The following is a 27,286-nucleotide window of genomic DNA, read 5'->3' as shown; positions in this document are numbered from 1 at the left end:
TTTCGATAATTGATTCGGGACTTTCCTTCCTTTTTGAATTTTCCTCGGAGATCAGTATTTTTGTGATTTTACTTTCTCCAACCAAATCGCTAAATCAAAAGCTCAAACACACCAAACGAATGGATAACAACTGTCATATTCCTGACTTGGTACAGGCTAACAAAGATACTGAATGTGACATCTTTTGGTGGGAAGGATGCTGTTAATATTGTATTATATATGGTATGAATCACAATTCGTGACTTTCCGTCATATTACATGTACACATGCTAAAACGAAGCACCACTTTATTTATCTTTTAAAATGATCTGGAGATATTTTAACGATTTTTTTCTACTGTAAAAAAATCCTGATACTTCTATACATATTTATAGATATGAAAAAAGGAGGGATGGATAATTGTCTTGCTGATTAATTTTTGCTTGGAACAGTTAATGTCTACCTATATTAGTTTATAATGTAAAAAGCATTACGTGAACATAACAATACTACTTAAGAATTCCATAATTGAACAAAATCAAACCGAAGTGTCGTTGTGGTTCCATAGCCCGAACGTCACATGGTGCATGTACAACAGTTAAATTAAACTGGTAGTATAGTATGGTCAACTCCACATGTCAAAAAAATCGAACCAAATATGAGAGCTTTCTGTCAGGTTTTCTCGAATTATCTTTGCGATATGGAAGGACGGACGTTCATCAAATCTATTTTCCCGTGTGCTGCGCGGACAATAACCAAATATCTGCCATCAAAGCAAGATCCCTTAAAAAAAACATTTATTTCAGATTGATGACTTGAAGTATTACAAACATCATTTTGCGTGTGTTTTTTTGTTGCACTTGGGTGTTCCTGTTGTTCCCTTGTTTCCCACTTATAGTTGATGTGTTTCCATTGGTTTTGGTTTGTAAACCGGATTTGTATTTTCTCTATCAATTTATAACGTTCTAACCACTGGTATACTACTGATGGCTTTATCCATACTCAAAAACATATATTAGTTGGGTTTTTTTAAACCGAAAAGGATCATGACTGGACCCACGCATATGTTTTGTTTTAGTAATGGGTCGTCATTTTTTTTTTTTTTGATTTTATACAGTGGAACAGGGGTAGATATAAAGCAACATACTTAAATTCGATAACAACACCGACATTTTGCAAATTGGGTAAACAATGTTCTTTACCAGGATAAAAAGTTAAAGTATGTCTACATCAATAACAAACATAGAATCTTTTAACCTTGTTTATGTCTTTGGTAACTAAAACAGTAAAACAAAAATATACAACTTTTAAACAGTCTAAAAAGACAGAATATTCAAAATGTATAATAGGTAAACTTTATTTTACATATCGCAAATGTCAACAAGATTGATGAATTAGGTGGAAACAGTTCAAGCTGAAATATCATAACAAATATTTGTTGTATTCCGTGTAAATATGTTTGTACCTTGCACGTTTTTATAAACTTCTATATAAACAAAAGGACTAGCTATAAATGCGTTCAACTTATATTCCTGGTACATGAATGATTTTTCTTGGTTAACACTTGTAGTATGTGCAAGCCAAACATGTAAAATCTTAAAATTCGACTTGATGAACTATCATTTTAACTAAATCCTCATTGGAGGTTACAACTCAGTGAAGATGTGAACACTTTACGGCAATTGTATATATATTATCCTCGGAATTGCTTCATTCTGATGATTAAATTCACAAATTTGATAACGTCTATTTGTTTTTCGTCTCCAGCTGAAGCTTTAATTAACTGTTCAAGTTCTGTTTCTTCAAAATTTCTCCCAGAAGGAGTTTTTCTATCTTTTAATTTGTCCCATAATTTTTCAATGTCAACCTGACCTGTTCCATCATTTTCGATTTCCTTGAATGTTGCAAGAATATCTTTAATGCTGAAATGAAAATAAAAGTTTCTATTAATACTGCATAACAGACAATATTCATTTCTGATTTGATGAAATGTTCAATAGACCACATATTAAATAGAATACTTATCATTATAAGACACTCTTAACTGTTCAGCATTCTTTTTTATTTAAAGATTGTCTATTTTTTCTGAATTTGTGCCATTTTGTAAATTTTAGTAAAATTGAAAATGGAAATGGAGAATGAGTCAAAAAGAAAAAAACCCGACCAAAGAGCAGAAAACAGCCGAATGCCACCAATGTGTCTTCAACACATCAATAACATCCCACACACGGATTTGTGATTCAACTAGCCCCTAAAACAACATATGTACTGTTACGGTGATAATGGGTATCATACTAAACTCCAAACATGTCAATGAACTAAAATTAAAAGTCATACAAGACTAGCTCTTGTTCGTTTTTTTTATTTTTTTGTTTTCTTTGAATTAATATCTTACAATAAGTCGCTTTCACTATCTGTGTGTTTGGATCAGTGGAGGAAGCATAGTTTAATACTTCTGAGGCAAAATATTACGAATGGTAAAAGAGATAGACCATTGTCTAAAATATGTATTTTTTTTATCTACACCAGGATGTTAATGACTTACTCTACGCCCACTGTCAAGTAAAACTGTTTATACTCCCAATAACTAAGTTCTCCGTTGTAATCTTTGTCAAACAGGTCGAACACTAGTTTGGCTTCGTCTTCACTGAGATTGTATTCCTTTTCAAACATCGTCAGAGCTTGTGGCTTGTGAAGACGGCGTACAAAATTTTGTGTGTACTTATCAAATGCCGTATCTGCTTCTTTCCTGTAAATTTATCAAAACATAATATGTTTATGTAAAATAAATAAACATTAGTATATAGTATATATAGTACACCCATAAAAGATTGAAAATATATCACAGTAATAATCTAGAACATTTTTTGGGAGAAAGAGGGAGTGCCATTAAAATAACCCAATATTTCAGTGAGTGCTTTCATTTTATGCATCAAAGTGTCTATAAAAAAGTCTCCTTCATTTCTTCATCTTTTTTATTTGTTATTTCGATTTGTCAATTTATATGATTTCAACATGATGTCATCGACAAACTACTGTTGTCTTAATTTTTATTCTTACGCAGACTGTGCCATTGATATTCTTTCATTATAGAAATTATAGAAATGTTCATTTCATCTCTTCGTGAAAATTCTTTGATATATGTTGCTTCTGCATGTTCTGGTCAATAAGAAAGTAACCAATTTGAATGTATCTTGTCGCTTGAAGGATTATAACTATAAATAGTTTTAACGACTGTTTATTTTTTCCTGCTATTAAGTGGATTCATTATTTATCTCTTGTATTTACAGAGGTATGTAGTCTATCTTGATACTCCCTCTTTCAATTAATTCCACATTTATCGCAGTGAATAACAAACTAGTTATTATTGGTCATAAATATTCACGTAACCCTCTCATTTAAACACATTTTTCAAAACAGTGTCACCTTTAATCGTCACTGTGTAGTGAGAAATTGCAAACTAATTACACCAAATGTGAGAAATGTTATGTCCACGTCATGGCTATTGGTTTTTCCAGTAATTAAATAAAAAGTATTCCCACACAACACTACTGAATGACCAACAAGACATTTCCTTAGAAAAAGGTGACCATTAAAGTCGACGACAACTGACCGCAGAAATATAAATCTGCTGCATAAAGGGAAATAAATGTGTCGTGTACAATGGTCTTATTTAGATACAAAGGAAACATTACTTTTTATTTACATTTTACTATTTCCCTTGAATTATTTGGTTTAATTGGATATCGCGATACTTCAAAAACTTTCAAGTATAGTTTGTTAAGTCTGAACTTTTTTATTACTGTCGAAGGGGGGAGGTTATTTTCATTTTATTATCTGATTGCAGATATTTGTGTGGGGTCTTCCGTTTTTAATCGTAATTTATAGGGATCTCGAAAAAACTACTTTTAAAGACTAGTTTTATTGAGCTAAGCGGTATAATAAATTTTCCATATTATATTTTAACAATGTCTATGTACGGACTTTATTCAAACACAGCGAGGACAAATGTACACATTTAGATCACAACAAATCCTTATTTATAAGACGATTCTATTTAGTGATCAGCTTGCAGCTGTTTTTTGTTAAATCTCATGTGTCAGAGTAAGAAGAAATACATTTAACATTTCAAAAAATAATTTCATAAACAAATGTTATCAATTCAAATACTATCAAATTGAACGTAAATATGTTGAAAATTCAAATCTTTACGGCGAGTGATTTCATTGTACTTTAATTCACGGTCAATAAACTCAAACTAATAGAGAACATAGATATCACCATTTTAATCATTTAAATGTTAAATAAATATCTGATGAGATGAATAAATAAACGAAAGTAACAATGAGTAATAGATTAATCCGTATCAAGACTTTTTCATGAGGCCTCGGTGGCAGAGGGGTTTAATATTTCATCTGCAGTAAACACTTGTCCGTCATTACTAAGGTTTTTAGTTCGAATCCCCTTTGTATAACCGTCTTTTTCGAACCAACACCCCCCTTTTCGAATCTTAATTGACAATAACTGAAACTGTTCATGACGAAGGTCGTTGGCTCTCTTCTGATCCTTCGCGATGAAAACGAGTCGGTATGAAATAGCTAGTAGTGTCGAAAGTGACGTTAAACACCAACACTCAATCGAGCAAACTTCTTTTGTAAAAATGAAGAAACAATGTTTATTAAAAGTAGATGTATTAAACTTCAATGATTTAAATTAGGTGTGAGGTTTTCTACATAACGTCGGAGCACATCAAATGGTAGCATATCTGTTTTCTAGAATATAAATGTGGCGTCCGGTAAAACAATGGCTGACTACACTAGACACGACTCCTATTTTATTGACAGATTAAATCTTTATACCAGTGAATTCTGGACGACACGATGAGACATTTTGTTGTATCAACAGCTAAGTTTTATGTCAACAGATATTAAGATAATGATAATATGATACATATAAAGTGTAATTTTAATATATGTGTATTTTAAATCATTTAAGCTGTAGGTATCAAAGTTATTAACTCATGTTTAAAGTAACTAGAGATATATGGAATCTTAAGAATGTTTACATTATTCTAAACAAAAATATTTATATAAATGAGATGTGATCATTATCTAACGATATGTCAACGATTATTATAATAAAGAACTAATTCTGGGGATTTTTACGTCAAATAACAAATTTTTTAATGCGAATTTTGTTAATTTACATCTGCAACAAATTAATGTTCTTTTAAAGTTCATGCCATGGCCAAGCTTAAAGAGTTTTTATGAGATTTTTCATTGATTAACATAGATGCGGCTATTCCCCGGTGCTTTTCCCTCTATTCCCTATTAGTTTATGCTGGCATTGAAACTTACGAAGATGATATTTTTGTTCATTGTTAAGCATCGGTCACACCTTACCGGATAGCTCAAACGGAAGCCTAAAGCCTCGGTCACACCTTACCGGATAGCTCGAACGGACGCCTAACGGATAACTTTTTTTCAATCCGTTCATGTCCGTTAGACGTCCGTCCATATCCGTTGCATGTCCGTTAAGCGTACGTTTTATCCGTTGACGTCCGTTCTGTCCGATGGAAAATTTTGAGCATGTTCAAAACTTTGAACGGACGTTCAACGGATAAAATGTCCGTTTTGTACGGGACTCGTCCGTTTCGTTTCCGTTTTGTATCCGTTACGTATCCGTTATACATCCGTTGGAGGTCTGGAAGATAAATTTACCAACGGACTTCTACCGAAAGTTTAACGGATAAAACGGATGTTGAACGGATGAGAAACGGACTTCTACCGGACGTATATAGGATAAAATGGATGATGAACGGATCTGAAACGGATAAATGCCAATTGAAAATTTCGCGTCAGAAATGCCAATTATTGGTACGTCAGATTTCTTAAGGTTCATGAATTCTTATTATTCATAATCGATCTTAGAGTATAGGCACGTCTTCACAATCAAGCAGTTCTTATTAAGGCCAGACACTGCCCTTTGGCGGAATTTTGAAGAACAAACAAAAACCTACACAGAAACATTTTGAATATTTATGCGATACACATGTATTATTATTGTCGCCTTTGATTTTTCAGTACATCTTGTTCATCCGTTTTATCCGGTACGCTTCCGTTAGGTGTCCGTTTTATGCGTTACTCGTCCGTTGGATGTACGTTCGACATCCGTTCTGTCCGGTGTTACGGCCAGAAATCGCCTTTAAATTGTAGCCAACAAAAGACACAAATTAATAATAAAATTTAACAATATTTATTATACAAAAGTTTACAAGAAGTATTACACAAATATTACTGTCAACTTAACTGTCAAAATATGAGTCCAATCTTTTATCTTTATCTGTATCCGGATATCTTTCGGAATCCAATCTGAATATTACGTTCACTACTAAGGTCACAATCCAGTATGATGTTGTTTGTAGAATAAAAGTGTCAATCCAAATGCAGTGAATACTAATGTCTATCGATGTCTAAGTCTAAGTCTAAGTCCAAGAGTGTGTCTTTAACTTTAGTGTCTGTATATATATAGTTGTCATGGAAGATTCTAGAACAGTCTATAATGGAACATCCTAGAAAGTTACAACAGAAGTTTCTAGTAAAATGTAGAAGTTTATATAACGCATCTTTTATTATGATCATTCTGGAAAGTTCCAATCATTCTGTAATTGTTCCAGTGATTTTTAAACTGCACAGTTCTAAGATTATTCTGTAAACAACTATCAGGCCACACAACACAAATTAGGCCAACATAAATAAATACAATAATTACAATATCATAACACCTCCCCCCTTAAAAGAAGTTTTAGTGTAACAAAAACTTATCATGAATAATATGAACAAAAGTACATAGTATATACAAAGTGTTTTAATAAGCTCTAGATAAAGCATCTGCTATTATATTATCTTTACCCTTAATATGTTTTACAATTACATCATATTCCTGTAACAACAAACTCCACCTAGTCAACCTCTGATTCTTGTTTCTCATTTTATGTATGAAGGTGAGAGGATTATGATCAGTACAAACAAGAATAGGATATACAGTGGGATTCAAATATACATCAAAATGTTGAAGTGCTGACAACATTGCAAAACACTCTTTTTCAATAGTTGAATAATTTTTCTGATGTTTATCTAATTTCTTAGAAAAATATGATATAGGTTTCTCAACATTATCATCTGTCTCTTGATATAAAACAGCTCCAATTCCTCTTCTGGGGTAGCATCAGGAGGCCTCCACTTCCTCATTAAAATGCCGTCCTGATGGAAATAGCATTCAGTCACTTTGTCTGCTTCCTCCTGTGGTTGAACCCTCTTGCAGAGCTGAAGAACCTCAGGGTCTTTATTTTGTTCTTCCAAAAAGTTCTTTCTGTTTAATGAATGGCTGTTTACGTCTGGCCATGGCATAATTACATTCTTGTTAACATAAGTTGGTCTTACTATGGCCTTTTCTGAGCTACCAGGACCTTCAATGTCTGCTAGGAAAGTGTCAGAAATGTCCATGTAATCAAACTGGTTTTCTTGCAAATCCTCATCTTGTTGTTTTCTAGCCATCGCCCTAGTTACAACACAAGCTGGATACAATTCAGCATCATCTTCAGGTAATTTAACATCCACCACCGGTTCACTGGTAACAATTGATTCAGCAACCACTTTGTTCCTAGCTAGATCATTTCCTAGCAATAACGTAACACCCTCAATGGGGAGATTAGGACGAACACCCACAATAACTGGTCCAGTTATCAAATCTGACTTCAGATAAATACGATGGAGAGGAACATCTATACAACCTAACTCTACACCGTGTAACAAAACGGAGGCACCAACAGAAGTCTTCTCGGACAAAGGCAACACACCTTCTAACAATAAAGACTGAGAAGCTTCAGTGTCCCGTAAAATCTTAATAGGCTGAAGAGTGGTATCATCAACAATAGAAATAAACCATTAAGCACAAATCAGTGACTTCTTCTCAAAAGTATCAAATTTTGGACTAGACATATTATAACTGGACTGACTCTTATTCTGTGCAACAGGCTTACTATCAGTACGCTCAGTGCTTTGATTTTTGTAATTTCCACTTGCAGTATTAACATTTTGACCCTTGACACTTCTTTTATGTGAAAGGGTATAATTATCTGAAATTACAGCTGCATCATGTATTGTCCCAACAGTTTTGTCGTCTAAATGTGTTTTTAAGTCTAAATGAACACATTGTTTGAACTCTTCTAATAACATCAATTGTCTTAGGTTATCAAAATTGTTATCTGTTTTCTTTGCCGTAAGCCATTTATCAAATAGATCTTCTTTTTCCCGAGCAAATTCCACATAGGTTTGTGAATCAAACTTTTTATAAGATCTAAATTTCTGTCTATATGCTTCTGGTACTAGCTCATAAGCTTTCAAAACTTCCTGTTTTACATGTCATAATCGGAACTTTTTTCTGATGGAAGTGCGGAGTATATTTCAGCGGCCTTACCCTCAAAAACACTTTGTAGCATTGTAGTCCAATATGGCTTTGGCCAATTCAAATTACGAGCAATTTTCTCAAACTGTGGAAAATATTTATCGACTATTTTTTCACAAAATTTAGGAACCAAACGTATATTTTTTGCTGCATCAAAATATTCTGATTTCGGCTGGACTTTAGTGTTGCTTTCTTCTTTGACCATTTCAATTTTCAGTTTCTCCATCTCTAGTCTTTCCCTCATTTCAAGTTCTTTTATTTAAATTCATCTTCTTTTTCCTTTTTATCCATTTCCAATCTTTCCTTCATTTCTAATTCTGCCAGTTTTAATTTAAGTTCATCTTCTTTTCCTTTCTCCATCTCCTTCATTTCCAGTTCTTTTAATTTGAGTTCGTGTTCTAATTCAAGCTGTTTTAATTTAAAGGCGTCAATATTTTCGACCTTAAGTTCAAGAGCCTCTTCACCTAAAACTTCTGCGTCAACTAATTTGTCTATAACCAAATTTTTTATAATTTGTTTTCTCATAGATACTTTAAAATCTAATTTCAGATGTTTTGCAAGCAACACTAATTCCTCTTTCTTTAAATTATCAAACCCCTCCAGGTCTGGCGTTTTCAAAAATTTACCAACATCAAATGCCATTTTGTAGAATTTTGTTGGCTATTTATAATAAAAATTACTAAACAAATTTTGAATAAGATATTTTCAGATCCCGGACGAGCCCCCAATTTCGGTTACGGCCAGAAATCGCCTTTAAATTGTAGCCAACAAAAGACACAAATCAATAATAAAATTTAACAATATTTATTGTACAAAAGTTTACAAGAAGTATTACACAAATATTACTGTCAACTTAACTGTCAAAATATGAGTCCAATCTTTTATCTTTATCTGTATCCGGATATCTTTCGGAATCCAATCTGAATATTACGTTCACTACTAAGGTCACAATCCAGTATGATGTTGTTTGTAGAATAAAAGTGTCAATCCAAATGCAGTGAATACTAATGTTTATCGATGTCTAAGTCTAAGTCCAAGAGTGTGTCTTTAACTTTAGTGTCTGTATATATATATAGTTGTCATGGAAGATTCTAGAACAGTCTATGATGGAACATCCTAGAAAGTTACAACAGAAGTTTCTAGTAAAATGTAGAAGTTTATATAACGCATCTTTTATTATGATCATTCTGGAAAGTTCCAATCATTCTGTTATTGTTCCAGTGATTTCTAAATTGCACAGTTCTAAGATTATTCTGTAAACAACTATCAGGCCACACAACACAAATCAGGCCAACATAAATAAATACAATATTTACAATATCATAACACCGGTACGTGTCCGTTTCTCGTACGTTGCATATCCGGTGTGTGTCCGTTATGCATCCGTTACACGTCCGTTTTATTCGGTCAGTACATCAACGGACTCCCAACGGATAACAATTTTGTCAACGGACAACTTTTATTTTCATCCGTTAGGCGTCCGTTCGTGCTATCCGGTAAGGTGTGACCGAGGCTTTACTTCTAATCAATATATCACCTTATCCATTGTACAATTCACATCCTTTTCTTCATAAACGTCAATGATGACAACTAGACAACAATGTAAAGCATTCCATAAGACTTAATAAAACTTTGCAAACCCTGTCTCAATTTAAGTTAATATTACAAAAGACTGCTTGCAAACACACCTGTGTGCAAATTGTTTCAAGAACTCTTCCAATCTTTCTTCAGCGGCTAAAGAATATCAAAACTATTGAGACAACGTGTACTTAGAATATCGTTTGCAAGATTTTTTATTAGAGATTTATCGGAATATACATGTATATGTCATCAAACATGTTTTTATAGAGAAATTCCAACGTTTAGTGTCTCTACACCTGACCCTTACACTCAAGACAATTATTACACAATATTATACAGGTTAAGTAATTTAAGCTTATTTTCAGTACCAGCGAGCATTATTTCATTTCATCGATGTTTACTCTACATTTTTGATTAAGATGTAAAATAAAGCATTACAGTCCTCCCCCACCCCACTAAGCTCAAGCATCTTCCCAAATGCACAATAATCATTAGTGATTGTCGTAAATTTAAAACGAATTTGATTTTTCCGTCATTAAGAGAATTCGAAGTTGGTTGCAGATTATGGAATCTATCGATAAATTTACAAGACTAAAGGCGATTCAGAGCTTTACTTAAGAATTGAATGCTTCTTTTTGTAAATTTATTGGGATGTAAAAGCGTTGACCGAAGTACATTTTGTATGAAGCGCGGAAGCGCTTCATTCTAAAAATGTACGCACGGTCAACGCTTTTACAATCCTATAAAGTTACAAAAAGAAGCATTCAATACTTATAATTACATTTTTTAGCTATGATTATGAAAACACGAATTTTATATATTTTATTATTCAATTCACCTGTTCACTTTATTGTTGGAACACGTGTTATCATGAATGAAAAGTTGTATTGAGCAATGCAACTGCTTACGGAATAACACGTGATGTGCAGTTAGCCAATCAGAATAAAATATTATAATGAAACATACATCTAATGTAATTATAACTTGTTAAGTCGACTGTTGCTGATGACAGTATATTGGCATATGTCTTAATGTTTTAATGTATGTTTTTCCGTTTTCCTTTTTTGGCTGATTTATTAATAAATAATCGTGCATGATTTTAAAGTGGAGTTTACGTCATACAACCGAGATTACCCAGATAAACCCTATACACTAATGTGACTTATATGGTATGCGCTTTCATTATATAGGTGGTATTTTAATGAATAGTTTACTTTCATGATAAAGTGAAAACAAAATTTAATCTGACGGAAATAACAAACACTGACAAACGATTAAAAATTAATGAAGAATGCAAGTATTGATTTGAATTAGGTGAAGTATAACGGAAGTCACAAAATTTAAAAGCATTTCACCTTCATATTTGTGGTTTCTGATTATGTAGTCGTATACATTACTGAAAAAAAAACAATGCAGTAGTGTGTTATAACTATTGAATACCTTAAATGTCTAATTGTCTAATTAATAAACAAAACATATCAGAATATTAAAGTATGTGTCGGTGTGTATGCGTACGATTTACTGTTATAAACACTAATGAATAAAAGTTGATAAATGTATCGTATGAATTAAAATAAACATTTAGTTTGACGTGTGTAGTGAAAGTGTCAAATGTGTCAACTTTTCTCATTCATTATTGATGAACAAGTAAACCATCCTTAAACTGGCCTCTCCATCTGCTAGTAGATTAGATAATTTTATTTGTCACCTGTCCCGTTATAGTATCGCGAATGTACATACTAATCTTATTAGCGAAAATAAAAACAACATTTACTGTCATTTTCTTAAATAAACTTATCAAGGTGTATAAATTGTTTTGTCTTTGGTACATGTATGTTAGGACCTAGGGCTCAACACCTTGTCCGTCAAACGATGCTGTCATAACTTAACCATTTCGATAATCAGAAAAAGAGCTTTTAAAAAATGTCGTGACGTATACACAGAGTAGTAATACGCTTCTCGATCACCCATATTGGGATAAAATTAAAATAAATGATTAAAAGTTTCCAGGTACTTACGGCAGTTTTCTTCCCGCCATGATGCTATTTTTCTAATAAAGTATATCATGTGCGTAGTAAAAAATGATGACAACTTTCACATGTATAATCCAGGTAACATTTGGTGAAAAATGAAAAGGTTAATAGTTGAATTAGTATAAATGCCGTAGGAAACCAGTCATTTATATGCTACTATAAATGATGCGCATGGGCACTTTAAACAGTAGCACACGACAGGTCCAAAATATAGTCCGCGCATCAAAGCACACCTGATTAATAAATGTACTACTACTACCTTGAGTCATAGGTATCACTGTAAACGTCAAAAGATCGATAAATTCTCCATTTGTTTGTCGCTTAACAACATAAGTTTAGGATGACTATATTAGGTAATATTGGGAAATATCTTACGTAATAAATCGTTTATATTTTATTTAAAATTACAAATAACTAAGCAAATTTACTAAAATAATTTAATAAATACATGTATATGTAATGATGTATTCAAAATCGTTCGCATCCTCAATCTGGCAATTTTATTTTCAATTTTTGGCTGTTCATGTATTTGGTTGTGTAATCCGATTGTACTGTTTAGTCAATGGTACAACAGCAAGATGCTTTTTTTGTTGGGTTTAAAATGATTGAGACGTGAACGGCAGGTATTCCAAAAAAAACACTGCCTGATTTTGATATATGTCACGTGAGATATGTAGTCGACCTTTTATTGAGTTATTCTTCATATAAAGCTTTAATTATTCCCTTTATAAAGAATTGTTTTTTTTCAAAGGGCAGTGGAACTGAGACTACTATAACACGTTTGTAGTCCCAAAGTGGTAGCAGGGAAGGGATAAAACCCACCCAGCTCTTACATTCTTTGCGATATAACGGTAATTCCAGCCCCCTTTTTGTAACCTTTATGACTGTTAAATGTGACATGATAATGCAGGAAACAAATGTATATTAATGCCAAGTTTTTTTTAAAGATTTACAAAACGTGTATATGTAAACTAAAAGTTAACCATCGAAAATAAGACTCAACCAAAGAATCTTACTGAAAACATTTCCTTATTGGGACAAAATTAGGGAAAACAAACATTTCTTCAGAAAAAAAAAAACATTTGGTCCAGTTTTAAATCCATCCCATGTTTGTATAATACCATTTATTTCTTTTCTTGCATACTAGAAGATCACGAATGCAAAAGAAGGTATTTCACATCGGCTCTTTCACGTATGGTCATACTAGGGTGTTTCATTCTAATTATACCAATTGAGAAATAAACAAATGTGACTGACAAACTAAAACCAGTGTAATACTGTTACATTGCTGATGATTGTACACGGATACCCTGTAGTTTACTCAATCTCTCATCAATTACTTGGTGTAAAAGAGTTTGAGAAACAAATTACCTGGGACTACCAAATATTTTCGTTGACTTCTAAATCTCAAAATGACAAAACAAAACATAACCTGAAAAGTTCATGGCTCGACTAAACAATATTATTTGTCTGTATATCAGCTCACTTGCAAACATGAAGCGGTCTTAGATCTTTAGACTCCAAATTGGTCGTCTGATCGGTAAATTTACAGATTTGGCATAATATCTATTGTGACATATTGACTTAGTGTATATTCGAATGGAGATAGACTTGTTACATGTCCCTTCCTTATTTTTTTTTTTTTTTTCAATCATTTGCCCCTTTTAAAAATTTTACTGCTATAACTAAGAGATATATAATCATCATACTGACAGGGGGCAATCAGCATACGAGCAGTTATCAGTAAACATATAAATTGGTAAGAAAGAAATAAATGAAAGGGAATTGTGGGAAGTCTAGAATGGCGAGTGAAGCATGCATTGCAGAAATCAGCTGTGTCTTATTATAGAAGAATGCATTTTATAACAATACTATTGTATTTTATTAATTTCAAATAAGATATGTTACTTTCAAACACAGCATTTACTGTCCAATAACTTGTCGTCGCATTCTGTCCAACGCTGTGATTTGAAACCCACTTTTTGTAGCTAAAAAACATATAATGTTGTTTTACCATAAATAAAAACGAACACGACTTCATAGTAAATGAATAGTACAAGTATATTTCTAAAACAAGAAAACAAGTGAAATAGGCATGACTTCAGTAGATCTATAATAAAAAATAAAATTCAATATTTAAATGCTACAACATTCCAAAGATAGATTGGAGTATTTACTTTCTAGGCCCATGTTACAATGTCTGTCTTTTCTATCCTACACCTAAATGTTCATAACTCATTAAGATATAAATTGACAAAACATGTGTTGCGTTTGCTAGAAGTTTTCTTCAACAGATAGTAGGCAGTTAGTGACCTCATTTCAATTGTTTTACATTTGTCCTCCTGTCGAGGTATGTTAAATAGCTTGCAATGCGGTATGGGTTCTGCCCACTATCTAAGGCCTTACAGTGACCTATTGTTGTTAACCTTTACGCCATTTGGTATGTGTGTTGAAAGTTTCCTCATTGACCTAAACATTCATGAAACGTTTGCCAATGGACGTTTAACAACCAACAACAAACTAGCCAATAATATTTTTATATGAGAACATTTGAATTCATTTTCTTGTTGCGTTGTTCCTTGATTCGATTCGTATGAAGTATTTTAAACAGGAGTTTTTCAAGACAGAAGAAAATAGATATATGAAGATTATTATTCGTGTTTCAATATATGAATATGATATTGTTTATTGCATATTCCAATTTCAACTGAGGCCAATAGGATTTGATTGATCATTATGGAGTTTCTGTGTTACAAAGATCCGGCTTTTCACAGTAGTGCATTTCACTGGTCGTCAAAAGACCGTACGCCTTTCTAACTGACACAATACACACGACAGTGTGTCACAGAAAATGCTAACCATTCTGTGGCACATTTAATCAATGCTCAGCTGGTGATAACATGTTTAATTTGAATAAGAAAATAATGAAAGCTAGGTGATTGATATACACACAGATATAAATAATTCCGCGATCCCATGATTGAGAAAAAGAGGAATTAAGGATTTACCAAAATATGAGCCAGTGTAACCAAACCAGTCCCAGCATCCATTAAGATTAGTTGGAATCGGAGTTATCTGTGGATACAGTATGATGATGTTATTTGCTTCTCCGACTTCATTATATCCAGCATGCTTCACATATTCGTCATTAATAAAATGTCTAAAGCAAAAAAAGATATCTGCAGTAATTTTTTGTGTATTTCATAGGCATGTAACAATCAGTAAAATCAATTGGCTCCTATTATTAACTAACCAGCATGTATCAATCATAAGCGTTGCTTTATATGAGACATGATAAAGTATATAAAAAAAAGAATAAAACGAAATAAATTAAAAACAGAAACTGTTTGTCTATGCTATATATTTGTCGCTGGACATTTAGTAATCAATAATTGAAGAAAAAAATAGTATTTAATATCAAGTACATGTACCTCAATGATCTCGATTTTATGTTTGATTTTAATTATAGACTAAGCATTACTTCTGTATTTTTAACAGCTTTTTCTATGGTGCAGTTTGTTTTTCTTCGATTTCAAACACAATGTAGTCATTTTAATCTTGTTGTATTTCTTCTTTTTTTTGTTCGTTTGGCAACTCTTTTTTTTTTAATTTAAAGTCCATCCATTGTAAACAGAGCTGTTAGCTTTTAATTTTGATAAATTAATTGAAGATGGCATAATTAAAAAAACGTTGAACTAACCTTCCTTGTTGACATCCATGAAGTGCAATGTGAAGTTTGCATTCTGAAAAGAATTCGAAATCAGTTCGTAATTTTTCTTTTAGTTTTAACGTAAAAATGTTATCATATTCAGTAATCAAAATAACCTACATATAAACATGTCTATATTTTTTCCCTTGCTAAGTTTAAGGAATCCGCCACATGCGATTTGTTGTCAACCATGTTTTAATACATTGTGTTAAAATTAGATTTTTATGCTGACAAATGTTTGTCCCTCAACGAGATTCGAACTCATTGATACACTACGACACTAGTCGCTTAGCCTCATGCCCAACGCTCTAGACCACACGACTACACCCGCTATATAAAAAAATAACTTCAATAGTCGTAGTGTTACCTTGTTACGGAAGGCGAATCTAGAGAATGACATTAAACATGACTGTGTTTAAGCGTGTGAAGATGTATTATAAAAGTACAACACACTATGAACTCTAAGGTAATTTAGTCCAAAAGAATAAGGTCATACAAAGTAACAAATTAATTCAAATATTATCAATCAACAGTCATATTCCTGACTTTGTACAGCGGCATTTTTCATAGAAAAAACCCATGATCCAATTCAATTGAGAAAACTTAAGGCCTAATTGATAATAAAACAATTTACGGAGGAAAAAAAGACATGAACAACAACTATATGTACTGAACCACAAGCACATGTTTTGTTCACATATGTTTTTTTGAAGAATAGAAACCAGTCCATACTCACTTGTTTGTTTGTCTACACAACCAGAAGGAACATAGATGTATCCAGTATTGTCAAAACTGTATGTTATTGGTACAGATAGGTGAAAAAATGTTGACTGGTCAAAGGTCTTTAACTATAAGATATACATTACATGCAATTAGTATGTACTATTTTATCTAGGAGCTAGCTGAGGACCACCTATGGGTGTAGAATTTTCTTGTTACGTTGAAGACCCATTCGTTGATTTTGGCTGTTGTCTGCTCTTTGGTTGGGTTGTTGCCTCTTTGACATATTCATCATTTTCAATCTCAATTTTAAATATTAGTAGCAAATTATATGTGCTGCCTTCTTTGAAGGATCTAAGAAAATGTGCATATGATGAATCAAATAAAGTAAAATAAACTTTAACATGCAAAATAAACTTTAAATAGGAATTGGATATGCCTGCATGAAGTTATATATATATCGTTCGATCAAATTAAAAAAAATGTATATATCAAAGGCACATCTAACAAAACTTAAAATATACCTGTCCAGTTAACGGTTTCCCTGCTTCTGGTATCTGAAAATTTAAATTGCTTCATTATGCTCATATATAATAGATGATATTATTGTTTCCACTAGGTCGCCGTTTTCCTCTACTCAGCATCAATGAAGCGACGTTGATTGTCAATATGAGAATCTAGTACAGAAAAATTGTGCCGTTAAAAATGCGACTATCATACATCCGTTCATAGATCTACGCGTTTTCGCTTCCCGGTCATCAACACCAAGACACAATCGAACCAAAAATAATCTCAAGACTTCGTTTTTATCAAACTTTAATTTTCAAAATCAATGTTGAATAATAATATTTTAGAGTTATCTTTCGTTTTCCGCAAAACGCCAAACCGCTAACAAGTAATCTACATTTAAAGCAGGGATATATTTGCATTATATTCAATATAAAGTGAGTTTTAAATATGAATTATAATTCCTTGATACATTTCCGGAATATCATATGATAGCTTACAGCTGTATTTGGGTCATTCTATGCTATGGAAAAAAATATAAGTCGTGGCAACGAATTATTAAGTCGTAGCCACGACTTGTATTTGTTTTAGAGCATAGAATGACCCAAATAAGCTTTCATAATATCCTAACATTTTGGAGTGACCGTAGATACAGTGTACAGTTCAAGTGCTACTTTTAATTAATATCAGAAATCTGACCATGATCTCAGGTTGGTCCGACTTTTAATGGATTAACAATAAGAAACCAGCAATTAACTACCTGCATACGTCAATATGATTGCTCATCAAAATGTTACTAAAACTTCATATTTTTGCATGATAATATATGTCATAAATATTATCTTAGCGAACAGAAAGCAGAAGATTGAAAAACTTGAAATTTCTTACTTTGTACCCAAAACCAGATAAAGCTTGATGCCATGTATTAAGGATGTTCGCTGCTCAGTTTCAAAATAAATAACTTTTCATAAAACTAGTATGTATTGAAAGGAAATAAATTGAGGAATAAAAAAAAGCAAAAAAAAAATATAGGGGTCCATGTGCTTGGTTTCGAGATATTATCCATTGGAATTTTTGCGGGAAAATTTTCTCTCTTGATTTTCGAAAGCTTTATCATTGACCAGTTAAAGGTCTCAAATACTATTAAAAAATAAATACAATTTTATAAGACTTTTACAAATGACTTATCATTATACATGTAAAAGATTCATAAAAATAATAGGGGTTCATGGGGAAATTTTTTTAAAGCATTTAAATGGATAAAACCAGAGGATCCCGAAAATCTGACAAAAACCAGCAGACATCCTTAAGCAGCTACAACTTGAAGTGCTTAGAACCATGAGAAAAAGATTGTATTATAACGTGCATGTCTTTTAAACGATATAAGTATTCGACAAACAGGGTGTAGAACATCAAAAGAACCGAAAACATGTTATATGGTAAGACGTAACCAGCTGAAGGTTGGTGCCACATATCAACAAGCTACAGTTGCTAAAAATGCAGAAGTGTGACACGGAGAGAAGGACGCATGGACGAACGAAAGGAGGGATATTTTACCTTTAGGTCTCCATATATCCAGTTAAGAAGTTCAAAAGCAGCATTATATCCACAGTTGTTCAGATAATTGCTTTTTGATAGAACGTTACAGGTCCCTCCATAATTGTCAGTCGGCTGAAAAGTAAACAGACATGTTTGATAAACAATATTTTCATGTAATTAAAATTTAATTTATCACAAAAAAATATTCTGCTAAAAATGTATAATTTTTTTTCTGCTAGTCATTTAACATAGCATATCAGATGTATAATAGAAAAGCAAAGGATATCCGACCGATATACCACAAAATTAGCACATCCAGGGGAAAACACACACACACATGTACACAAACACACAAAAAGCAAATATGATTGATATTACTTACAGCATTGCTGTATGGTTTCGGCCCTCATACATGTATCTCTTTTTTATAATTGATACAGCAATTTCAAAGTAGTACCATAACAAAACTGGTTTTTTCCTACATTTTGAATGTGCTATATATCTGGGAATAATGATTGCTGACTTTTGGAACCGTTGTACGTGGAATATCATTGAAGCCAGTTAACAATATATTACCTGACAATGTTCTGCATCTATATTGAATACTGTTTTCACATTAGAATGCAACGTGTAATGGTTGTAATATCGTTGTATGTTTGGTCCATTTCCTGCAATGTAATATATTTGCATCATCTAACAATGGAAATCTAGAAATGTCAACTTCTAGTGTTTGATGAGTCTTACTTTTAGTCTAAAAATGGAAAATTCTTTGTGGTAATTTTGTCCTTAAAAATATTTAGAATTTCTAACAAAAAATATATTTTAAACTGTCTCTAAATTGGCAACGTTTACATATTAAACTTCAGCAAGATAATTGAACTTCTTAAATACATTACTCACCTGGTTTCACAACTGAGTCTGATTGGCCGGCAAAAATGTATACCTTGTCATGTCTCATGTGGTATGTAGAGTCGACATTTCCGAACAAGGCCCCAGAAGATGTCAAAAGTTCAAATGAACTAACAGATTCCAAGCTAGGTGTTTGCATGCAAGCTGTTGCACCTGCCAAATTTCCACCAGAACAAGCAAATGGAACTGAAAACGAAAGTGGAAATGTGCAAAATCAGCATTAACATAGATAAGAATACAAATATGTCTGTGTGTTCTATGTTGACTGCTTTACCCCTAGTTTTGACATTTTTACCTATTATGTCCGTTTGTTTTGTTTACACTTTATTGTCAATATAATGAAATTTTATGAGACTGTTTTACAAATGAGAGGTTTAGCTAGACATAAAACCTGGTTTAATCCACCATTTTCTACATCTACATTTTTGTTTGATGTGTATCGAGCTTTTCATTTTGATATTTTGAAATAGGACATTCCGTTTTAAATTTTCCTTAAACTTCGGTATTTTTGTTTTTTGACTTATGCTATAAAATATTTGCCACAAAATAAACATGACAATTGATTTACACGACAACAAAGTCAAGATCAAAATGGTAAAAAAAAAATGTAATTTAACCTAAAGTACAATTGTTTGATGAGGTCAATACTTTTTTAGTTAACATGTCATTAACGACAAAATACAGAAATATGTTTTGGAAAAATTGTTGATGCCACTTGCAGGAATTCAATCTAACGACTAAGGTATTTCAAAAAAATATTGTATTGAAATATAAATCTTATGCAAAATGTAAAAAAGCACAAACATTTCTTTCAAATTTGTCCTCTTAGATAAATAGACATGTTGCATAGAAATGGTTTTGTGATCATATCAATCATCTTTTAAACATGACGTACGTCCTTTACTTTATTGAGAAATGCATTTCTTATCGTTATTCTTGTATCTATGTGTTGTCCAATGGTTTTGTCATTTAGGACAACTCGTGAATATAGCACGTATTTTGTAATCTCTATTAAGTTAATTCATGTCTTTTTTTTATAACAAGGCAATTTAAGCCTGACATATAGCGTATATATTTTGCTAATTCATTTTGACCTTTTTGTATATGTATGGGGTATTATTAATAACATGACTTTTGTGGTATGCTTTCTGTCGAATACCTGCAATCTCTTTTCATTTCATACTGTCTAGATTATTCAAATTTGGAAATGACGTAAAGAGACAGAGTGACTTACAGTTGCTCTTGTCAAATTATCCTATCTCTTTCACGTTAAAGACACCCTTGTAGATTTCGAAAAAGAGTAGGCTAATGCCGCTACAAGGCAGCATTCGCACCCGCAAAGTAAAAAGGGATTAATATAAGTTGCAAAACTTGTTTCCCAATCCACTATAAATTAATATGTTTAAACTAAATTATCTTAATTTGGCTATTCAACCTTAAATGGGTGGAATGGTTCATGCCAATAGAAAAACGAATGCTGTCATTAGTGGAAAGGACTATGGTGAAGGTACAGACGACTCAGGAGTTCCACAAGAAACCGAACTCAGACACTCCTTCCATTATTATATCAACAACCTGCTAGATTCAGTTAAATCGATCAGCCGTTAAACTTTTTCCTCATGCTTGTCTGCTATACAAAAACATAAAACACAACGTGACCACACACCACTATAATAAGAAATAATCAACCCAGAAAAATGGGTCAAGACTTGGGCATGCGCTTAATTTAATGCAACGAAATGTTCCATTCTTGGCATTAAGAGCAAAAGTCAGGAATTCTACAATCTAGCTGAGCATATATACACAATATTACAAACCCAATTTAACACAATAGAACTACTTTTTACCATGACAAAGCTACAAAAAAAGCTAGAGAAGCAAATGTCAAATTTTCAATTTTGATAAAGGGAGATAACCCAAAGTAACACCAAGATGAAAAGCCAAACTATGCATGTATACATACTTTATAATATCTGCATTGTACAAAGAAAGGTCTAGTCTGTTCATAGTTACACATGTTTGTTATATACTTATTGTAATAAATAGTGTCATATTTTTTTTTTATTTACTGTTTTTACTTGTATGCATTTAAATGTACCTGTTTACATTTTCAAATATTAGCCATAGTGTCTACATGCTATTTTTCTATCACAGCAAATGGGATAAATTATTATTATATAGATCAACTGTCAGAATTTTGTCAAATCTAGGTGATAATTTCTTTTTCTTATCTTTTATAATTACAAATTCTAGTTTTCATAATATGATGTGGATACAACTCTTATCTTCCTAAATTCCCATGTTCAACCCTTACATTATCAAACAAATTAAAGTTATTAAGTTACTTTCTTTCTTATTTTCTCATTTAATTTTTAAACACAACTGATATATTGAAACTACATTGTATCAAATAAGAATTAAGCCTCAGATATAAAATTGATTAATAGATTTGAAATTTATTCATACAAGTATTCGTACATAAATGACAGTGCATCATAAGCCTCTAAAGGCTGGTTGGTATAATTATACATGTTTATTGAATGTTTAAAACTGCAATATATTGTATTTCATGTATATGTACCAAGTTGTACTTTAATAATAAAAATATCTATCTATCTATCTATACTTTTATAAACAGGACCAACACAAACTCAACCTAGGGCTTCATATATAAGCAGATTTAAAATATGGACAACTCTAACCTCATACAAAGCCAAGAAAGTAAAAACCCTCGGCTTTCTCAGACGCAATGAAAACAGCCTGCATCGCATTGGTAAGATCTACAATGGAATAAAGGGCAATAGTATTGGACCCATATACCACAAGTAACATCAATCAACTAGAAAGCGTAGAGGAACGCGATTTATCAAGAGGGTAACAAATCTGGAAGGATCGCTTACCGCCCTGGAACTAGAAAATATGCAGTCCAGAAGAACCAGCCGAATGCTAGTATTTCTGAACAAACTGTCAAAGGAGTTGAAGGTTTTTTGTAAAAAAAAACCTCAAAGGTTTTGAATACTTTGACAGTACAAATATAGTTAACAAATCAGTCAAGAACAACTCAAAGGCACTTGATACATCCATTTGCAAACCGAAATAATTCGAGTAACCATTCTTCGTAAGAAGGCCCTTTATAGCTTGTTGTTCGGTGTGAGCCAATGCTCCGTGTTGAAGGCCGTACATTAACCTATAATGGTTTACTTTTTATAAATTGTTATTTGGATGGAGAGTTGTCTTATTGGCACTCACACCACATCTTCCTATATCTAGATATAAATAGTCGTTTATTTCTTTCAGTCGTTGTATTGAGAAAACTAACAAAATGTGTTCATATGCATTCATGTACCTAAATTATATTTTGTTTCTGAATTTTACCTCCGGCGACAATGCCAACACCCATAAAATCAGCAGAATGAATCACGTGCATTTGTGTTGCCATAGCAGCACCTGACGATATTCCAGATATCGATACCTTGGTCTTATCAACATTATATGACTCTGAAATATAATAGAAACAAAATCATATGAAATAATTCAAATGTTAGTTACATGTTATAAAATATGTTCACATTTATTACCTGAAAGTTATATTTATAACTAGTTGGTTACTTAACGTCCATATTTCATGCATGTTCAGGACGAAAAACAACTAGAGAAAGATACAATAATTAGGTCCTATAATTCAGGCCGTTCAGGATGAAGGTCGTGGAAATTTTGACTGCCACTGGGAAATATTAGTAAAGATAAAGTGAATTGGGAAAGAAATTTTGTCTTGCGACAGGCCACCTTCAAACCCCACAAATAGTTGTTACAATGGAACTTAACATGTTAAAACGTGGTATTCTCTTTACACGAGGCATCGGATTTAACGTCCCCATTCTAACCGGACGTGATGACTGTGTACTTGTGCATCCCGCGCAGCCAAACCAAAGCCCTACTTAGGCAAGGGTTTCACTACCGTTAGGAAGAAAACCAAAGTGAATATATTCTTATACCCCAACCACCTTATGACTAATATATATGAGATATAAGCTATATAAGATGTGGGCCATTAAAGAAGAAGTATAAGATCTTTACAAAAAAGATATGCCTTGTTACTGAAGCTCGTGCTTGTTTCCGGATTGTTTAGGGGACGACCATTTGATATTCTGGGGGAGGGGGGCAGGAGGATTTTGAAAATAAATAACTCAGCCTTGATAATCACAAAAATAAATGGTTTGTTCTGTGGCAATTTGAAAATAAATTACCTGACTTGCAATGTATTGAAAATAAATAACTCGGCAGGTCTTATCGAAAGTATGAGATGGCACCAGATTTTTCATAAATTCATTTTTTCCCCAAAAAAAAATCGGGAAACACTTCCCATTTTTTTTATATAATAAAAGTATAAATATTATTTAACTATACTTGAAATGTCTGAAAATTGTTTTCATTTAACATGAGGTATATTGTCTCAAGGAACCTTACCTCACTTTTATTTTAACAGGGCCGTAACTACATTGAGGCTAATGCCTCATGTAGGAAATTTCAAAACCAAACGCTTGTTTCCATATCAAATTGTGTTCACGGCGAGTGCCTTGCAATAAGGAAATTCTGTAAGCCCTGATTTTTCGGGATCAATATTTCATATTTATTTGTCTTTTGTTCATTGATTGTCTTTCTGTATTCTGTTAGTTTTGCATTCCTTTGGTAATCTAGTAATTTTGTTATGAACTTGATTATGAGTTTAAAAAAAAACAGCAACCACAGACTTAACTATGTGAATTCCATTTTTGCTTTATCATGCACATTGGTCTTTTGGTGTTGTCCCTAGAAACTTTAAAAGTCTTACACTGAATTTATACATTTTTCTTTGAGGTATAATTGCCAATGAGACAAAAATATTGTCAAAAAATTATTAAAACAAGACTTGCACTTTCTGATTAAGAAAGGGTCTTCGGAACATCCAGAAAGCATGATTTTGCATCATTTGTTCTATAGCTTCTTGGGTCTTCAGTGGCTCCAAAACCCTTCAAAAACATGTTTGCCAATACATTTAAAAGAGGCTAGTTACAACCAAACTTTAATACTATATATATGTATGCAATGCATGTATATGCAGCTGGGAATATAAAAGATTTATTTCTGCAGAAAATGATGATTAATTCTGATTAAATTGTACATACTGACTTGACTATACATGTATGATTTATAATAAACAAGTCATTTAAAATTGTATGTTTTCGAATATCATAAATATAGCTGTGAAAATAAATAATCAGTCCCTTGCTTTAATGAAAATGAAAAATCTTGCTTCAATAGTGTAGAAAATGAAGAACCTGTCCTCTTAGTTTACAAAAATAAATAACCGATCGAACAAATCATCCTCCCCCCTCCCCCTCCCCTCCCCCAGAATATCAAATGGTTGTCCCCTTACATTTTGGTGTCATTACTGTCCTTAAATTTAGACAATTTAATGAAAATTATATTCGATAAAGTACATACGATCGTGCTACCTCAGTGTATAATGTTGACTCATTGGTCAATGTTGTTGTTTTGGTTGATAGATATTGGCGAAAAGGAGGAGGCATCGTGTCGTACAGATACACTTAGTTTTTTGTTATTATTGTTCTAAAATTATGGTTGTATATTTCACATCAGTTGCATTTCGGGTTTAAATTTTTTTAATCTGATATGTGCGTTTATGGTAATGATTTGAATGAGTGATTTAAGAAAAAAGAAACAAATAAACCAACATTATCCTCAGTTCATGGACCGCCGTCTTCTGTCTGATTTGTAACTGGTTCGTAGTCCGTCCATCAAATGTTAACGATTTGCGTCTTAACATTAAATGGTAAATAAGGTAAATGAAATAAGTAAATGCAAATATATACATGTATGTATCTTAACTTATGATTACAAGAGAAGACACGTTAGCTCTTCGGATAATACAAGGAGATAACAATAAATGTATTACTTTACCCAATCTATCAGCTTTTCCTTCGATAGTTGACAAGGCATGGAGGATTAAAATTAGAATGAATAACTTTACTTTCACCATTTTGAAAAGTTGTCAAACTGATAAAACACGTACTAGTATATTAACTTTCATATACATGTATTATGAACAGCTTGTCTTTGTTCTATTATTAATATTACTTTTACTGTGAATGAATTTATGTGATATCCGTTTGACGTGGATCGGTACTTATACATCTCGTCAATGTGTTTGTATTGTCTTTCATTTTTTTGGTGGCGTGTTTTGTATATGCGACTTTTTGTATTTCTTTGGTTCTTATAACGTGACTTTGTACTTTAAAAGATCCCGTCAGTATGATATTGTTCTATTTTATGTCATTATGATATCTTTCTATTATGAATTGCAAAATACGTTGAACCATAAACGTCAAAATCATTCAATAACGTAGTGGAATAAACTATTTGTGGATTCTTATAAATTCTATATATAACTTTTGGACTATTTTTCATCTCGGTCTATTTCTTAAATTTATTCTTGCATACGTTTGATATTTTAACCCTATATGCTAACATTGCCTATGTAAATTTTAAAATTGTTTGTATGTACATTGAACGACAAATCTATATGACGTATAAAATTTTCTGACATCAGACACACAAATCAATGAATGTGTTTGTAGATAGATGGTTTTGTCTTCTGTTAAATTGTTCCTTTTAGAATTGTTATACGATGAAGACTGATGTACCCATATTTTGACTATTTTATTTATTGTGTCTAGATATAGGAAGATGTGGTGTGAGTGCCAATGAGACAACTCTCCATCCAAATAACAATTTAAAAAAGTAAACTATTATAGGTCAATGTACGACCTTCAACACGGAGCCTTGGCTCATGATCACACCGAACAACAAGCTATAAAGGGCCCCAAAATTACTAGTGTAAAACCATTCAAACGGAAACTGTTTAGTGAACGCATCAACGTAAATATAACAGAATTTGATGAGACTGTCATCAAAGTGAGAGGGTTAGTGCTATAAAACCAGGTTTAATCCACGATAACGTTCACTGTAACATTATGCTGAAATATAACATAATGATTTGTTGTAGTGTGTATAGCTTGGATCATCTTTTCAACTAAAGCGTACAAGGACTTCATTCAGAATTTTTCGATATAGCCTGGAAGCGCTTTCCCGTCCTATAAACACAGCCCCTAAAATTATAAATGGAGTAAACAAATGCGTTCAGATACGTTTATATCATAAATCTTGTAAAATATATTCAGATCATACATTCTTCCACACAAATTGACTCCGCATTAACAGTCTCATTTCATGGCTCAAACCTATTTGCATAAATGAATATTTTATTAACACGTATCTGATACATTAGCATTTTCTTCTTATTCACAACCATTGATCGTGTGAATATACATGTACATTTGTCATAAATTATTTGCCACATTTAGCTGGACAACATTGTTTCAGACTGTTGGCTATTGAGAATATCTTTGAATTGTACATAAAATGAAATAAAAAAAATACACAAACCATTAACAACTAACTATGCAAGGAACAAAGCAACCACACATTACAAGATTTTTTTTTACTAGTCGTTAGTGGCTTTGAACTAGCTGGCAGTAACTGTGAGTACTCTCAGATCTGTACTTAGTGTCTTTTTGTTTTTGGGATAAAAATTATACAAGTACCCTTCCACGACCACTCTGTGTAGTATTTCTATTTGTATCTATCTGATGAGTTAAGCCTTTCTCAACTGATTTTTATAGTTCGTTCTAATGTTGCACTGTTACACCACTGTCCCAGGTTAAAGGAAGGGTTGGCATCCCGCTAATAAGTCAAACATGTAACAATGTTTAACCCAGCCACA

General features: G+C 32.4%; 2 protein-coding genes across 2 annotated transcripts; both read right to left on the bottom strand.

The window, feature by feature from the left end:
* Nucleotides 1-1,320: 1,320 nt before the first annotated feature.
* Nucleotides 1,321-12,315, bottom strand: LOC143064114 (uncharacterized). The gene is made up of 3 exons (XM_076236694.1): nucleotides 12,045-12,315; nucleotides 2,525-2,728; nucleotides 1,321-1,901 (listed from the first exon to the last, which is right to left on the bottom strand). Exons 1-3 carry the CDS (start codon nucleotides 12,062-12,064, stop codon nucleotides 1,673-1,675), a joined length of 453 nt encoding a protein of 150 aa, XP_076092809.1. The 5' UTR covers nucleotides 12,065-12,315; the 3' UTR covers nucleotides 1,321-1,672.
* A 1,602-nt stretch (nucleotides 12,316-13,917) lies between these two features.
* Nucleotides 13,918-25,502, bottom strand: LOC143062357 (poly(3-hydroxybutyrate) depolymerase-like). The gene is made up of 10 exons (XM_076234069.1): nucleotides 25,405-25,502; nucleotides 22,819-22,941; nucleotides 19,435-19,629; nucleotides 19,111-19,202; nucleotides 18,553-18,666; nucleotides 17,013-17,045; nucleotides 16,505-16,616; nucleotides 15,760-15,802; nucleotides 15,068-15,219; nucleotides 13,918-14,047 (listed from the first exon to the last, which is right to left on the bottom strand). The coding sequence occupies exons 1-10, from the start codon at nucleotides 25,481-25,483 to the stop codon at nucleotides 13,983-13,985; spliced, it is 1,008 nt and encodes a 335-aa protein (XP_076090184.1). The 5' UTR covers nucleotides 25,484-25,502; the 3' UTR covers nucleotides 13,918-13,982.
* Nucleotides 25,503-27,286: the final 1,784 nt, after the last annotated feature.

This window comes from Mytilus galloprovincialis, chromosome 2, assembly GCF_965363235.1.
Source record: "Mytilus galloprovincialis chromosome 2, xbMytGall1.hap1.1, whole genome shotgun sequence".
Lineage (NCBI taxonomy): Eukaryota > Metazoa > Mollusca > Bivalvia > Mytilida > Mytilidae > Mytilus > Mytilus galloprovincialis.
Note: the sequence above shows the minus strand (reverse complement) of the source record. Positions and strands in the feature narration are given on the sequence as shown.

Excerpts from the sequence above, each read along its gene's own strand:
- LOC143064114 (XM_076236694.1), bottom strand. The coding sequence starts at position 12,064 with ATGGCGGGAAGAAAACTGCC. Across the intron at positions 2,729-12,044 it reads ATGGCGGGAAGAAAACTGCC|GAAAGAAGCAGATACGGCAT; the intron begins GTAAGTACCTGG and ends ATAAATTTACAG. Across the intron at positions 1,902-2,524 it reads TACTTGACAGTGGGCGTAGA|CATTAAAGATATTCTTGCAA; the intron begins GTAAGTCATTAA and ends TTTTCATTTCAG.
- LOC143062357 (XM_076234069.1), bottom strand. The coding sequence starts at position 25,483 with ATGGTGAAAGTAAAGTTATTCATTCTAATTTTAATCCTCCATGCCTTG. Across the intron at positions 19,630-22,818 it reads TGTTGGCATTGTCGCCGGAG|TTCCATTTGCTTGTTCTGGT; the intron begins GTAAAATTCAGA and ends TTTCGTTTTCAG. Across the intron at positions 16,617-17,012 it reads GGAAACCGTTAACTGGACAG|TTAAAGACCTTTGACCAGTC; the intron begins GTATATTTTAAG and ends TATATCTTATAG.